Source organism: Ornithodoros turicata, chromosome 5, assembly GCF_037126465.1.
Source record: "Ornithodoros turicata isolate Travis chromosome 5, ASM3712646v1, whole genome shotgun sequence".
NCBI lineage: Eukaryota > Metazoa > Arthropoda > Arachnida > Ixodida > Argasidae > Ornithodoros > Ornithodoros turicata.
This window is the reverse complement of record NC_088205.1, coordinates 8056001-8072293: the sequence shown is the minus strand read 5'-3', so window position 1 is coordinate 8072293 and position 16293 is coordinate 8056001. Positions and strand designations below refer to the sequence as shown.

General features: G+C 47.6%; 1 protein-coding gene across 2 annotated transcripts; it reads right to left on the bottom strand.

Moving 5' to 3' along the window:
- Positions 1-243: 243 nt before the first annotated feature.
- On the bottom strand, positions 244-15285 carry LOC135393927 (calcium-activated chloride channel regulator 1-like). Of its 2 annotated transcripts, none has more exons than XM_064624278.1 (15): positions 15230-15285; positions 13960-14122; positions 10947-11235; positions 10779-10885; positions 7817-7987; positions 6955-7076; positions 6751-6853; positions 6455-6679; positions 5329-5628; positions 2754-2966; positions 2396-2678; positions 2182-2328; positions 1838-2053; positions 1198-1605; positions 244-946 (listed from the first exon to the last, which is right to left on the bottom strand). In XM_064624278.1, the coding sequence occupies exons 1-15, from the start codon at positions 15247-15249 to the stop codon at positions 450-452; spliced, it is 3264 nt and encodes a 1087-aa protein (XP_064480348.1). In that variant the 5' UTR covers positions 15250-15285; the 3' UTR covers positions 244-449. The 2 variants fall into 2 exon arrangements, with proteins under 2 accessions (XP_064480348.1, XP_064480349.1); XM_064624279.1 differs by lacking the exon at positions 15230-15285 and adding an exon at positions 14189-14550.
- Between the last annotated feature and the right edge of the window lie 1008 nt (positions 15286-16293).

Here is a 16293-nt window from a genome sequence, read left to right as displayed (position 1 = left end):
TATGGCAGTATGGTATCACGGAGACGGAGCCATGAAGGCGCTTACGGAGGCCTTTGTGGTCTGTTACATTCTGGTAGCTATAGGGTTCGCTAGAAGAAGAGGTAACTAAGTTGATAGGTAAGGCAATCTCTCTTTCCAGGTTGCTTCCCTCAAATTTATCCACTCGTTGACGAGTGGATAACCAATATTTGTTTTGGTTTCAGTCTCGGTTATAACTACAATGAAATTATCAGAACAACTCTATTGATAACAACTTCACTATATTTTATGGCGGCCTCGCCGGCCGGGAACGCCTTTCACTGGGATTTCAACTGAAACACGCTCTTCTGCCCCGCTTCTGTGGTGTATAGCAGTCGCTTCATCACAGGACCAGTTGGAATCATATAACCATCGCAAAAACGGGAGCCATTGGATAATGCAAGTAAATCGTTATCAGGGTGAGTTCAGGTTCATGTGCAAGCCTTTTCCACCTCATACTTCGCCGGAGCAGCTCGAAATACGGCGACTCGTTCCATGCCTTTTGAAGACGATGATTTCTTCGCGAAGATGTTGATGACGAGAAGCACAACCACGGCGAACAAGACCCCAACTAAGAGAGCCGAGACGCCGTACAAGGCAGCCTTGGATTCCAAGATTTTCTCCCAAATGTTCAACTCCTTTTCCACGACGACCATTTCAAAGTTCGCGGTCGCGATGTTGGACCGGTTGGACCTGATCCCATCGGAGTTCCAGGTGCTCACGGTGAAGTACACATCGTGGGCGCTCTTGTTCGGAGGCAACCACGAGTCCGGGATGAGGAAGGTCACTTTATGGGATTCGCCGGAGTGTTGAGGGCGGAGAGTGCCATTAAGCACGTCATAGTCCGTGACCGTGTAGAAGTCGCCCGGCATGTCACGTGTCTGAAGAACGGTTCGATTGCAGCTGACGGTGATAGTGAGGTTGTGGCCTACAAAATATATTGAAGAAAGCTTATCGTGCTTGTAAGCAGAAAATATATGAGCAATTTTCGTTATCGTTTAGAACCGTAGAGTGTAGCACAGTTCATGTCCATAGGTTCTTCTGTAGCACTTATTCTGACATCCCCATTAGAGAAAAACATGCGTATTGAGCGTTTATGTGACTTGAAAGCAACGTTAAAGCACATAAACGCTGAGCTCTTATGCCACAAGAATAATGTCTGCAAGAATGTCTGCTTACAGGTTCCTTCGTCCAAGCGAGCTCCAGGAGAGGTCCACGTGAGGCTAACTGCCCTTGTACCGTTGTCCAAGTACAAAGCTTGTTCGACACGAAGGTCCCGTATCGTTGACGGAACTACGATCTTTTCACTCTGTTCAAAGAAGTTGGCTGTTGCGATGTTGGACCGGTTGGACTTGATCCCGTCGGAGTTCCAGGTGCTCACGGTGAAATACACATCATGAGCGCTTTTGTTCGGAGGCAACCACGTGTCCGGGATAAGGAAGGTCACTTCATGGGGTTCTCCAGATTGCAGAGGGCGGAGAGTGCCGTTAACCACATCATATTCCGTGACCCTGTAGAAGTCACCCGTCGTGCCTTCTCTCTGAAGAACAGTTCGATCACGGCTGGCCATGATAGTGAGGTTGTGGCCTAAAAATATATTTAAGTAAGTTTATCGTGCCTGTCACCACAAACTATATGAGCAATTTCCGTTATCGTACTAAAACCGTAGAGTGATAGCGCAGTTCATGCCCATAGGTTCACCTGTGCGTAGCACGTGTTGTGACGTCGCCACTAGAGAAAAACATGCGGAATGGGCGTAGCGCACATTCACACAGAGTTCTTATGCCACAAGAACAATGTCTTGCAAATGTCTGCTTACAAGTTCCTTCGTCCAAGTGGGCTCCAGGAGAGGTCCACTTCAGGCTGACTGCCCTTGTACCGTTGTCCAAGTACAAGGCTTGTTCGACACGAAGGTCCCGTATAGGGGACGGAGGGTAGACCAGAGCTGGCTCTACGTGTTTCACAACAAAGACTCCGGCGTTTTCGTACCTTTCAAAAGCGAATGGTTCCACACTTCTGCGGGCCTTGTGTCCTCCTGAAAGCGACATCAAAAGCGGATAACAATTACCTACGTAAAATTACCGACGGTGCTAGTGGAAAACGCTGGCTTAGTGCACTTCGACTCTATGATATATAAAGGGCTATGACAGTAGGAGCCCATACCAGAAGTCGAACCGGAAGGACGTTTGGGTGCTATCAGATTGGTGTTTTCGTCGCCGTATGCTTGAACTTCAACCGAGTACCGGCCAGAGCTGCTGAAGTTGGCGAAGAAACCTGAGTAGATACCATCTCCTCCAACAATGTCGGCACCTTGAAATAAACGGATGAAAACTCTCGATTAAACAAGAAAGTTTACGTCTATGCCCCGGAAGCTCACCTGCTCCATTGTCCTTAAGCACCACGGGAACCTGGTCGCCTCGTGGAGTCGTAACAGTTGCTACAACGTGCGCTCCTTTGACGACTTGCTCTCCTTTTTTCAACTCGACGAAGATCTTGAACTGCGTCGAAGCTCGTGCATAGGAAAGATCTGTCGTGCTGTAGAAGGTTCGCATACGAACGGGAGGATCCTGTGGGTCCTTGGCTTCAGATACCACAGTGATAGAGACAGATTCGTTGCTAGATGGGTTATCATGTTTGATATCCACTTGCCACTTTCCAGGCTGAAAGAGTCGTGGTTGTGATTCACGTTAAAATCTTTTTTTGTAAATCTTGCTGAGAAAAGTGGTTGTATGTACCTCCACGATGTCACCCACGTACACTTTATGACGCTTGAGGTCCTTATCGTACTTTCCAATATAAGTGTTTCCTGATGGGCTTTTGGCTATCACTGTCATTGTGGCTCCGTCTCCTCCAGAAGCGAGGAACTCTAGGTTCTTTCCAAGTTCTCTGTCGACGGTGACGAAGAGTGACGTCGTGTTGCCCTCCAGAGGAATCACCTTGTTTACCAACTGGGAACAATGTGGCAAAGAAACCTTGCACGTAAGTAACACGTAGCTTGTATTGTTAGTTGCTCTTGTGTATGTCCTCTCTTATGTATCCTCTTATGTATATCAGCTCTTATGTATATCCAGACCCAGAACTTGACAAGGAACACATACACTCTGCGGCATTTCTTACGGAAACTGCTGCAAACAGTGTATTTCAGATGCTATGGAAGCCATTTTCTTGTAGAACTATATAGTGATGAGATTCACCGGGCTCCTTGATTTGTCCAGGCATCTCCATACTCCCGCCATTTCTTTTCTGTACATCCCCCAAACAACGGAGCCTTTGTTACTTGAGCTTCGACACATATCGACAATGGCATGTAGAGCTGTAATCACAATGTGACTTCCCCCGTGTTTGAAATTTTGCATAAACCACTGACCGAACTCCACTTAAGTAGAGGAGAAAGAGAGAAAGGGACTATACAGGACCAATACACAGGACCTCTGTTATAGGACGCCTCATGCTCAGCCTCGAAGGAGACCAAGGAACCGGCCGGCGTCATCACGGCGTTATTCCTATTTAAAAATTAGGTGCGAAACGCACATCGGTGGGTCACTTGGCGAATACGAGAGCCCATTATTTGTCTCTTCAGGGATGTTGTGCATACGCGGTTGTTTACACAACAAGAACTTTATGTTGATATTGATAGAATACAGAGCAGTACGCTCATTTCCCAAGCAGCACAATGTACTGAAAGTCGAGTGCAATAGGGGTGGACGGTATGTGTCTTATCAATGTTCTTTAGTTTTACGAGTGTGTTCAAGGCCTTCCACCTACCCGTCCACCCCTATTGCACTCGACTTTCAGTACATTGTGCTGCTTGGGTTGTGTTTGACAACAATTCCAGCCCCACTCTGCATTGCTTCTGCTACGCTGCGTCATTGTTACGAACAAAACAAAATAAAACGAGCTTTCCCACGTCAAGCACACGTCACGCGTGTAGCGCTCGGTAAACACCTTTTTACCTACAGGTCCTCTCAAACTTTAGTAACCGTGCATTTCAATATTCATGATTGGCAAACGTTTGGAACTGAGCATTCAAAGTTGCACACTGCCAGCTACAGGACCTCGTCGGCAGGTTTTGAGAGCTTTCTATTGAGCCAACGGCCGAGAGTGTGACTCGGTTTGATTATTCTCTGAGACTCGACCCAGACGGAAAGAGCAAAGACGCGGACCACTGCATGAACTATACAAGGCAAAGCTACCAATTTCCTTCTGGCCAACAACGATCAAAGTTTCTTCGCACGGGCAAGCCATAGCCACGCTCGCTATCGGCGCGGAACGCGGGCGGCGATGGGCGAAGTCTACGTCGAACTCTACAGAACAGTCGTGTTGAATACGTTTCTGTATTCTTGACTTCTAATATCTCAATAGCGACGAGTTCGCGTCTACCTCCCGTTATCTTGAAGTATGACAAGCTTTTTTGAGATGCCTGCATTGACAACGATACAACACCGGTGCATACATCGTCAAAATCGAAACACAACGGTTTTCATGAATTGCAGAACCGGAAAGTGATGCACATGCCACGCGGTGATTGCCACGTTGGCGTCCGCGTGAAATATTAACAGGCCGTTGACGCGTTCGAACACGCGCTAAAAGCCGGTTCTTTGCGTGAAATTTTGCGCTGAGCGTGGCGCGTTTCTCGCGCTGATAGGCTATACCAACAACACCTAGACAGAAAAAGCCTACTCACTACCTTACAACACGGTTCCCTTAGAAGTCGGCCCAGGACGCACATTCCCCCAGTCGCGACGTTGTCCACCTCTGTGTGGACGACAACGGCGAGCCCTTTCACCATCACCATCACCTACTCACTCGTCGACGTGACGTATATAACAACTAAGAGTTAGCCAATCAGGATCCTGTTTTCAACGGCCATAGCCAATCAGGAGCGTGCTTTCACCAGACGAACCACCGTCGTCTGCGAGCTGTGATTGAACGCCCCCGCGTGCTAAATGACAAAAACTACGAAATAAGGCGCAAAAAGGTCCCATATCCTTCTCAAAAGCATGTTGCACTTTTTTTGTCAACAGATTCAAGTCTACAGGTCATAAGTTAGGTGCAATAATTTGCAAGTTCTCAAATTCGCGGTATTTTCGGCGAGAATTTGGCGAATCGCAGCAGTAGCTGTCGAATTCTGACTTTATACGTCCACGAAGCGAAGGAGGGAGAGATGGCAATAAGCAGGCCTCCTGTATCTAGGTGGCGTTGACTATACGCGCCATGCGGTGCCACCTTTAGGGCATATTTTTCTGCGTGTGTTCTGTATGTCTCTGTTACTTTCTTATCGTTTCCCTTTGAAGATTGTACTCCACTCACAGTGACAGGCTTCTGTTCTATCGGCCGTTGAGCCGTGGAGGCAGAGAAGAAGGCCTTCTCCAAGTTTTCCAAGACGAACGTCTTTTCGTTGGTTACCGCATAGGACCTGCCTCCAGTAGCGAGAGCCAGGGCTTCCAGCCCTTTGTCCGCATCATATCCCAAAGCCAGGGTGTGCACTATCACACCTTTCTTGAGCAACTCGGGCATGACTACCCTGATGAGAGGGGGGACGTTCTCCTCGCCATCTGACATCAAAATGATAACGGAGTTCTCGATGCTTGTAGCGTTCTGCTCGAGGACCTTGAAAAGAAAAAGATTTTAATTTCGTCTACAGCGTAGCGCTCACAATAACAACGTATCGTCCTTTGTTGGGATTTATTGTGCCATTTTGTTGTCTGGAGGGCCATACGGCATCGCTTAGTTGGTACTACTGAAAGGCAAGATTTATTGGATTTGATTGGATTGGAAAAAGAAAGAAAAATATGGAGAGGTTAGTGCCGACCCAGTCAAAACTCCAAACGCGTTTGTGGGTGAAAAAAAAAAGAGAAAGAGAAAGGTTAGCTACGAAAAATATTTATTATTTCCCCGCAAACGCGCATTTCCTATAGAAAAATACCAAATAAAGTACCAAGTTGGAGAGTATGAATGAGGGAGAGAGCTATAGAGAGAAAGCATCGTGCTACCGGAGAAAATTCCATCCGGAGATGTGGATGTACCCTTCTTAAACGCTCATTACAGACTTTACGGACATTACGGTCCAACAACGATGAGCTATTCCTCAGTCAGTTCCTAGTGACGTTCTCATTTACAAAATGACTTTAGAAGGGCACTCTCAGAACCATACGACATACGTTACTTACGATATATTAAGGCAGAAAAATAGGCGATGTCAGGTTGCCGGTGGTAGGTAAATCAAAGAGTGATATTAAACGGTAGGAGCAACTTATTTATTTACACATGGTAACAAGGCTTTCGTGCACGAGACTACACTTCTTCAGGTTACCATCCTGATCCACCTGGTACCATCCAGGTAACCTGAAGAAGTGCACGAAAGTCTTGTTATCATGTGTAAATAAATAAGTTGCTCCTACCGTTTAATATCCCTTTTTGATTTACGATATATTACCTTAACGCCCTCCAGAAGGCCCTTTCCAATTGCTGTGATGCCATCAGTAGTCCGGGGTAACTTGCTTATCAGAGCTGCCCTCGTGTTGCGATTTATCTCAGTAAGGTACGCATTGATGGTGGCATTGGTATTGAAGACAACAATGCCCAGCTCAGTGCCGTCGGGAACCAAGTCCTGGATGTAACGCGCCGCGGCACGGTGCATGATTTCCAGCCGGTTTTTAAGCTGTTGAGAGAAACGTTAGAAAAAAATAATGCTCGCCTCTGACCAGGAACTTGGGGCCACACATTACTTACCATCATGCTTGTCGAAGTGTCCAGTACAAGAACACATCTCTGCTTGACATGTGCCTTGAGTACTCTGAATGTCGTTGGCTCGAGTGTGACAGGGTTGTCGATTCTGGAAGAGGGGGGCGCGTGGAACGTGCAAGTATCCAATGAAGAGAAGTGATTCGATGGCTAGTGAATAGCTGCTTTGTGTAAAGAGAACATGCCTCTTACCCGTTGAAGTCGGAATTGTGTGAAATGACGTCCCAGGTGCTACGCGAGTCGCACAAGGCGTTCTGTGGGTTCGGTGCCTCGGCGTTGTGTTTGTGCTCGTCATCGTCGCAGAAAGTGTAGACCTGTTATGGGCAACGATTGTCTTCATGCTCGGCAACGATGATCTACACTCGTAAATCCACTCAAAAAAAAAGAACGATGATTCACAACAATAAAGTGCGGTTACACGCCTGTTGTATACGTAAACTGCACAAGCGTACGAAGGTGGGGTGGTTGGTAGACAGACATGATGAAACTATCGGACAGCAGCGAAGCAGTGGTGTTGTCTACCTCTCTCCTTGTCCATGTCTATGCTGCTTCGTCCGATAGTTTCATCGTGTATACGTAAAGCCCGTAGAAGACGCTCGACTGCTCTGTGAATCTGCGTATATCGCAGAATTCACCAGAAGAATATCGTTGGGACAAAGCTTTACTCCCTCTTGTAATTTTCTTATCGTCCCCTTGGGATATAAGAGAGTTTTAGCAGACCGTTGATAACGTGGCTAGCGTCTCACCGTATCAACCGGAACCAATCAGTGGATAAGATTCTGAGTCACGCACGAGTGCGATTGGTTCCGATAGAGACGATAACTTTATCAACGGTATACTAAAACTCACTATAGTGGCCGTTGAGGGCAGAACATGAGAAGACGCGGCAAGGAGGGGTATATTCCACGTGTCCTTCTCTGGTGCCTCTCTCTCATCTTTTCTTTTCTCCATCTAGAAGCTGTTGGCAACATCGGGTCTATGCACGTCTTAGACCTCCCGCAGGACGAGGAACAGAAAAGCAAACCCCAGGAAGCACAATAGCATGCTGGCATACCGATGAAAGCACCGGCATAAACATGATGGAAGACGATGCTTGGGTGAATTCATCGACGGGCGAGAAATCGATGCAGTCTTCTTGAGGAGATCCTTCCACTAAGTCGCAGGGTTCACCCTTATCCGTCTGGAGACTAACGGCGATCTTATCGCTGCAGACATTGGGCTTTTTCTGCATGAAAAAGAAGGAAAGACGGTATATTTGTTGTGTATTGCATAGGTGGGCATTTTCCTGCGGCCTCACTCACCCTCACCAAATTTTTCTCACCAGTAACTAAACCTCAGTCGTCCTCACCCTCACATTCCATTTTATATTTTGCCTTCACAAGCCTCACCTCAGGGCATCGGTATCCCGAGAGGCCTCACCATCCTCATCCTCACATGCCTTCACCTCATGAGGCTATTCACAACACTTATGGCCTCACGTATCTTCACCTCATGAGGGTCCTCATCCTCACGTGTCCTCACCCCATGAGGGCCATCATGTCCTCACGGCGCCTCACGTACTTTCGCCTAATGAGGACCCACATGGCCTCACGAGTCCTCATCCTCACGTGCTCTCACCTCATGAGGGCCCTCATGGCCTCACGACCCCTCATCCTCACGAGCTCTCGCCTCGTGAACACCCTCATCGCCTGACGTGTCTTCAAGTCACTAGAAGGCACATGAGCCTCAAAAGAACTTTCCGTCATATTCACGTGACACGTCGGCGTTGAACTACTGTGTCGGTGGTTGGTACTAATGATACTGCGCGGCATTAAACTGTTTATAGGGTTTCGTGCTGTGCTCGGATAAATTTGGTAACAGTTGTTACTATCACAGTGAGGTTTAACGTTAGTGTTTGGCATCAACAAAGAGGAGCCCGAACCCGTCACCTCATCCGTGAGGCCCCTCACAAAAGACCTCATGACCTCATTCGTGAGGTTCCTCACGAAAGGTCTCATGGCCTCAAATGTGAGGTCCCTCACGAAAGGCCTCACGGCCTCATCTATGAGGTTCCTCACGAAAGGCCTCGCGGCCTCATCCGTGAGGTTCCTCACAAAGGGCCTCACGGCCTCATCCGTGAGGCTCCTCACAGAATATGTTGTACCCTCACGTATTGACGGCCTTGCGACGACTGGCCTCATGAGGGCTCTCACGGTGGGCCTCATGAGAGACAATGCCTCACGACTGTCCTCGTGAGGAACGTTCAGCGTGGTCAGGCCTCACTCACACTCACCTCATCGTCGTGAGGTGAGGGTGAGGCGTCTTCATGAGGGTCCTCGCAGGGTCCTCGCAGGGCGTCTAGTAATGTGAATAAGCCTTAACGGGGGGGGGGGGGGGGATCTGGGGTAGCCGGCCCTCGTGATGAGGGCTACAATCCCCATTTTTTTCTTTCAATCATCATCAGCCTTAACAGGCGAAAATTCGAGTTCGGTTAGGTCTCAAAATATAACCGCATTATCACTACCCAAGCGTTTATCGCGATCATGCAACTTCATTGACTCGTATGCCTTGCCCACTGTCTTGCTGCAGGAAAGGGGGACATCCATGCTACTGACGCGGCCGAACCCGCGTTGTCTGCTCCGTGTCCACTCGTACTGCACTTCCTATCCAGCAAGTGCAGCCGTCCGTGAACTGGTGCAGAACTATAGTGCTGCAGCGTTACAAAACAAATACGAGATTGCAGAGGGCGCGAGCGGCATTGACAAAGCGAATACGGAAGTGCTGAGCCGCCTGAACTGGTTGAGCGAGTGGAGCCAAATCGAAGAGACCCTAGGTCTTGATGACGCCCGACGCCCAAACGGAACAAAACTTCCCGTGGTGTTCCTGGGGGATATCTTTTCCCGAAAATTCGGATCTCCCTAGGAGACAGACATTTTTACGCCGGACGTCCCCCACATCTCCGAGTGGCCACGGTTTGCACTTCCCACAAATATCCGTCGTTTGTCCTCACAGGAAGTTACAAGGAAACGCCGTGACGTTGCACGGGCTTACTTGCGTACGTGCTCAGAGCCCTGTGTTTTCTCATTATTATTATTACTGTTTATTCAGCTGCTGCGAAAGTGGACAGCTTCTTACTAGGCCTGCAGGCATTTTTTTCTGCCATTTTGTTTCAGCTTCGGCCAATGCATCTTTCTTTCTCTGTTGCACCTCTTAATTTGTTTGTTTCTGGTATTTCCGTTACGGACGATTAGCACAAAGTTTTAAGAAGCAAAAAACCTCTTACAACCATGAAGAGCACTTAGAAAGGCAGTGGCATACCGTTCCAAAGCGAAAGCAGATACTAAGTATATATTGCTTGTCTCGCGAGCTTCCACGAATTCGAGAGCCCTGTTCGCCTGCGAGTCAAACTAAAGAGTGAGGTGTTTAAGTTTAATGCGATTGCGTATACCGATAACACTGGACTGCTTGGCGTACAGTAGCTCACTATAACGATAACGTCTGTGTTTCTTACTGCGTTTGCTTTGAGACATTCGGTTGATTCAGCGAAAGTCGAACTCACGCCTTGCCACGTTTCTCTCTCTCCTGTGATAATGTTCCATGCAACATCCCGTCAGGGACCCTATTCGGACAATTTTTCAAACAGCCGTTACGGTACATCCGGCGAATGTACGGTTAGAGATGTCCATTCATGTAGCTCCTAGAGATGTCCATCTGATATCCATTTCAGGACATGTACGTTGGGATCTATTTCGAACGTCCGCAGGAGATAGTGTTCTGTCTGGATTGCTCCATGGATTTCTTTTGTGGATATTTGAGATGTACTTTCCTAATGAATCGAAGTTAGGAATTGAAAGTACGGTATAGGTGGGGTGCACTGGGGTACGCCGGTTCACCAGAAAAAGGGAAAAAGCACGGGTAAAGCTACATATGGTGTGACGTCACGTGCACGCCACCTATATGAGTAATCCTAAACGGAACCTCCAACACACACTGGCGCTTCGAGTGGAAGTTTCATGTCATCAGCGCTCGTAAATTACCTGTCCATCCCGAACGTACATCGAAGGATATTGAGCGTCTCCCGGCGAGCCAAATTCATCGAAGACTCCATACCTGAAGTGGGCCCATTCGTGCGTCATCACTTGCTCTGTAAACGACATAGAAATCGATTTCAAGTTTCAATTCCAAAATCAAAGAGAGCATAGTACCAGGCTTCCTGAATTCTTTCTTGGTAGCGGTGGTGAGATTGCCCACAAACTGTGACGGCAAGACGATGTATTCGCCGCGTTCTCCACATCCCTTCGCTTGCACCGTGTACGGCGCGCGTTCTTGGCTGTTGACAATCTGGATGTCTGCACTGGAGAACATGTCTCCCGAGATGAACTCGGACGGAATGTCATTAGACCACGTGTGAGGTAAGACGATGGTGACGCTTTTGAGGTACACCAGCTCTCTTGTAGCTCGGTGAAGGAACGCTGACGTACTGGTCAGCAAATCCTATAGGAAGATGGAAGAAGAAGGAAAGCTGTGCGAGCTGAGTGAAATTCATTATATAACAACGCGCGAAAGAGACGGGACAGGAGGAAACAGTAGGTGTAACTTAACCCATAAGAAGAAGAAGAAGAAGAAGCGGGGTAAAGTAGAACGGCGGGGCAATGCGGAAAAATCCTATTTTCCGCTTGGTGGTGGACTCGGCGCGCCGTCAATGGGATTCTCCAATCGCGGCAGCCGTCCGTTGGTCATTGACAGTGTTAGTGGACGAATTTTTGCCCCCCTATCTGCAGCGGAGCTGCTCCGTTTGTTACTATCCCCCACTTACTTACTACCCTTACTACTACAACTTACTTACTTACTACTTACTACTACTACCCCTACTTACTACCCTTACTACTTATTAATTACGAATTCACCTAGCGACACCTGGCGACTTTTTGAAGCTTTTCTAGCGAGTTTCCTGCTAGTTGCTGCGGCAACACTGGTCCGCGGGAACGGTGTTCGGCGAAGCATGCGAGGTAAGGGCCAGTTCTCACTTGGGGACGCCCGACGCGGCGTCGTGAGCGGGCGGCGGAAATAGACGCGCATTTCCGGAGTCGGGAGAGGAGAGACGTCGAGCCAAAAAAACTGACATGCGGACCTTCTTTCACGACGTCGGCGAGAGCTGCCGAGAACGACTGCTGGCGACCAATTAGGTGCCACAGAAAGGCCACGCCTCCTGATTCTTCGTCTGCTTTGGACGACGGAATGCCACTGTGGTGGGAACATGAAAATCGTGCGCGTTGACCGGGCGGCGGAAATGCCCCTCTACTTCCGCCGCCCGCTCACGACGCCGCGTCGGGCGTCGCCAAGTGAGAACTGGCCCTAAGCCGTGCAAGATACCTCTCTCTGTTCGTAAACAAATGACGTCATAGTGTTCGACAGCGCCATCAATTTGGTAGACTTCAACTACGCTCGAAGCTAGAGGCGAACGAGCTAGTCGCGCCTGAAAGCCACGGTCTTGAGGGGATTGCCATGGTTCCTGAAACGGTCGCGACCTTCGTCAGGGCCGGTGATAGAGGGGGCCACTTGCATAGGCCCCACGCACGAAGCCCTCAACGTTTTTTTTAAATATCAAGTATGCACTTAATTGTGTGAAACAGGCCCCGCGCACCCCTAGCACCGGCCCTGCCTTCGGTCCTACTTTTCCTTCAATAGGAGGCAGCGAACAAATGCCCATTCGCGGAACCCATCCTTCCCCTTCCGATTTGTTCCGGTTTCGGTTTGCCTACCAACGTCATGATGACGTTTCTCGGGTAGAGGGCTATTGCGTTTAGTCTGTACGACCCTTTTGGGCACGTGCAGAATTGAATAGTGCTATCAGTATAACAAGGTAAACGTGGCCATATCAAACATGAATGATATCTTATCTGTGAGATCGTCGGTGACACCGCCACCCTCTGCTTTCCAGTGACACGGATGGACATGTTTACCGCCTTGTTGAAGCTCCGTTTGTATGCTCTGAGAGCGAAATCAATAAATCGTAACGAGTGTACGCATGGTGTCGCCTCTCCAACTGGCTGCTCGCCACCTATAGCGGACCCCATCAGCCCTCAATGAATGATGGTGACAGCCTTGACAGCCAGACGGCCGATATGTTTAGCGCTGACCCGAAACTGCCGCAACTTCCGAAATGTCCATCGAGCAGGACTAGGTGCGCGTGTGGATGAAATTTCATGTCGGTAGAGGTGTTCAATGTTAGTGAGTAAATGACTTTTTTTCTTTTTTTTTTACTGCTGTCACTAAAATGGTGCATGATCATTATTTATAGAATCACATAAAGACTGCAAGCTGTGAAATAAATTACAGTTGCGCCAAACTATGACTAGTAACTTCAAGCAACGGCAAGCAAGATTTACCAGCAGGAATTCCCTCTTGTATATCAAACGTGGAGTACTTTTGAATGATAGACAACCTGTCAAGGGCAACGTGGAAAATCGTCACTATTTTTGTTCCCAGACTCCGACTATATATTTATTCGCGACGTGGCGGGCTGATGACAGGTGGTTTCGAACTTGAATGCTCTATATGGCCTGCAAGACCACAACCATTTTACTGCTAGTCCTTACGTTCTTTTCAAATAAAGTTTTTATTCTCTCTGTAAGTTACAGTGCATACACACCTCCTACTTTGCCCCTCAATATCTTCCACTTTCATTTTCTATATTGCCCTCCCCATGGGGTAGGGTGAGACATTTTGGTTATGTTGCAACCCTCCTCCCCAGTCTCCTTCGCGCGGATAGTTGTTATATGAAGATGGAAGAGTTCATTGTCTATGAATGGCGATGCCGGATGCCTGAAGTTCTTGAAGCACGTGACATGGTAGACTATTCAATAGATAGTTTGAATTATCCAGCGTGACTTATTTTTATTTTGCTTCCTGCATTAGCACAAAAGAAGCAATTTTCGCGACGAACTAACTTTTGCGAATTTCGCCGTCGCTATTTGTTCCCTGAATTTCGAGTCCCGCGATTCGTCAACCAAGAGCGCTAACTATGAAGAAAATTGCAATTTACAACGAATGAACTTCAATAACTGACCGGCAGTTTATTGTTGCCCTCAGCCATCCTTGAAACCCTGACTTGTGCACAACGAATCTCGCAATCTCAGAGTTTTAAGCATGGATGCCAAGTAGCAAATACAGGCACGAGCATTCGGAGATACACGGGGTTCATGCAATTCCACCTACCTTGAGGTTCTGAATCAGTTGCTTATCCTCGCGCACTTGGTGATCGATGGTAACGACTATGTCCACGTATCCCTGGTTCTCCAAGCGGATCCTTGTGGAAGCACTCCAGACGCCAGATGCCAGTAGAGCAGCGAATACCACCAACTGCCACGTCGACATCGTGCTACAGGTGATCACAAACACAGCATGTTACACTCGCTCTACGTTGTATCACAACTTAATTAATTACCAAATTGATGGGATAACCTCAGATGTCCAGTACTAACAGACTTCCGTAAGTAAGGGAAAGCAAAAACGCACAAAAGAACGACCTTTTTACACCTCGGCGTAACTTAGATGTTCAGTGATATTAGTCTAAATGGTCTTCAAATTCGTAAGGGAGCGCAAACTACGAAACACACACACAAAAAGAAGGAGAAACAAGGATCTATCCCATCCGCTGCGGACAGACTTTTTGAGGATGGCCGAGAATGAGGAATCCCATATAAGGGACGATCCCCTCGATCGTGTGCTTCCCCTCGTCACTTTACAAACGGTCCTCCCATTTTCAATGTGCAGAGGCTATCATGATATGACACGCGCAAGCCCCTTACATGAACAATGCAAGCGCTGCTCTCTCACACGATAGCCACCCACTAAAGGTCATTTAACGCGTATATAGTTGTTTAAAGAGCGCATCATCAGCGATCTCCTGACAACAGGACAGATAAGCTCCATTCAAACGTGAACCGAAAATGAATGCCGAACCGATTGTTTTGTTAAGCTATGGGTGTACGGATACACTGGACATTGGAATACAATATCCTGGTCAGGCGCATAATACGTACACTCAGAGAAAAATCTATACCTTTAGATTTTATCAACAAAGGGCTATATGCCATATGGGTACAGCTCTATACCCCTGTGAGAGTCTGCACGAGTACCATCATGGTATTAAATCACACCTATAGGAATAGACATTTTTAGGGGAGGGAACTAGAAAAATCACCTTTGGAGGGAAGAAAAGTTTTTGACATACACACACGTACTACAAATACACGCAAACGCATATGGTTGTGAAGTAGAAAGCAAAGCTCGTGCACATTACTCCCCATGTAAAAAGAAAAAGAAAATACGGAGTTAAAAACTAAAGAAAAATTTTCAAGGAGCAAGATCGCTCTGCGCAGTCATCAAGTCACGATATATCACGATAATAGACATTTACACAGCAAAAAATACTGATATTACGAGGCTGAACACTAATTCTTAGAAGGAAGAATAAATCGCGTACCATTTAATTGTTGCCGTCATGAAGTGCGCTGCACCCTGGAGGTTGTGAATACGTGCGACAACGTAGCATGTGTGGAAGATATCTATCTCTGGTTCCGTTATACAGCAACGGAGGTTTCTAGATCCAGTGGTCCTAAACAATTCTATCACTGGTGGACCGTAATCTGCCACTTTGCCTCTCCTTACCAGTTTATTGGACACTCATGTACAGCCCTCAGGACAGTGGTAAGCGGCAGATAACGGACACTAATACTGATATCGTGCATCTTTCTACAGCAGAAGCTTTGGAATATGGGATATGCCATGCCACAGACTTGTACGTATCTTGAGTACACTGAGAAAAATTTCTCTGTTGTTTTAGCAGGAAAGTGCTGCAAAAAATAGTCCAGGAGTCCTGTTAATGTTTACATATCCCTGTTTTTACATATCCCTGTTTATATCCCTGTAATTTACAGGGACTGTTGATATAACCAGTATTGTCTGTTGTGCCAACAGGCTTTCGTGTTGTTGCATTATAACCGGTCGAAGTAAATCTTACAGGGTCCCAGTTATACATTACGTGCTGGTTCTGTATCAAAATTACAGCACTCTGCCCACTACCTTGGAAGGATTTCTTCTTACAGGTAAAAAAATCTTCAAGAACGTGGAAAGACCACAAGACCATTACATTACGGGGTACACCGAGGCAGATCCTCAAGCTTCTGGCAAACATATACACCGAAGCCTCTGTTCAGATGTTCTTGAGATGCCGTGTAAGACCGTGAGGCTGTAGAGAATGGTTCCCCGAACCAATGCCCCATGAATCGATAGGAGCGCTTCCTGATCAATCCCCCATGCAGCGCCAGCGAAGTGAGAAATGACATTGGTCCAGCGTTGAACTTTCGCTTCCAGGTACCTGATATGGGCGCTCCACGAGAGATTGGCATCCAAGATAACACCCAGGAATTTGTGGCACTTCACTTGGCTGGGTGTATTATTGCCTAGCGAAAGAGGGAAGGCGCTCATGCGTTCCCGCGTGAACGGGAGCACAACTGTCTTCTCAGCCGAGATGTCCATGCCAGCCTT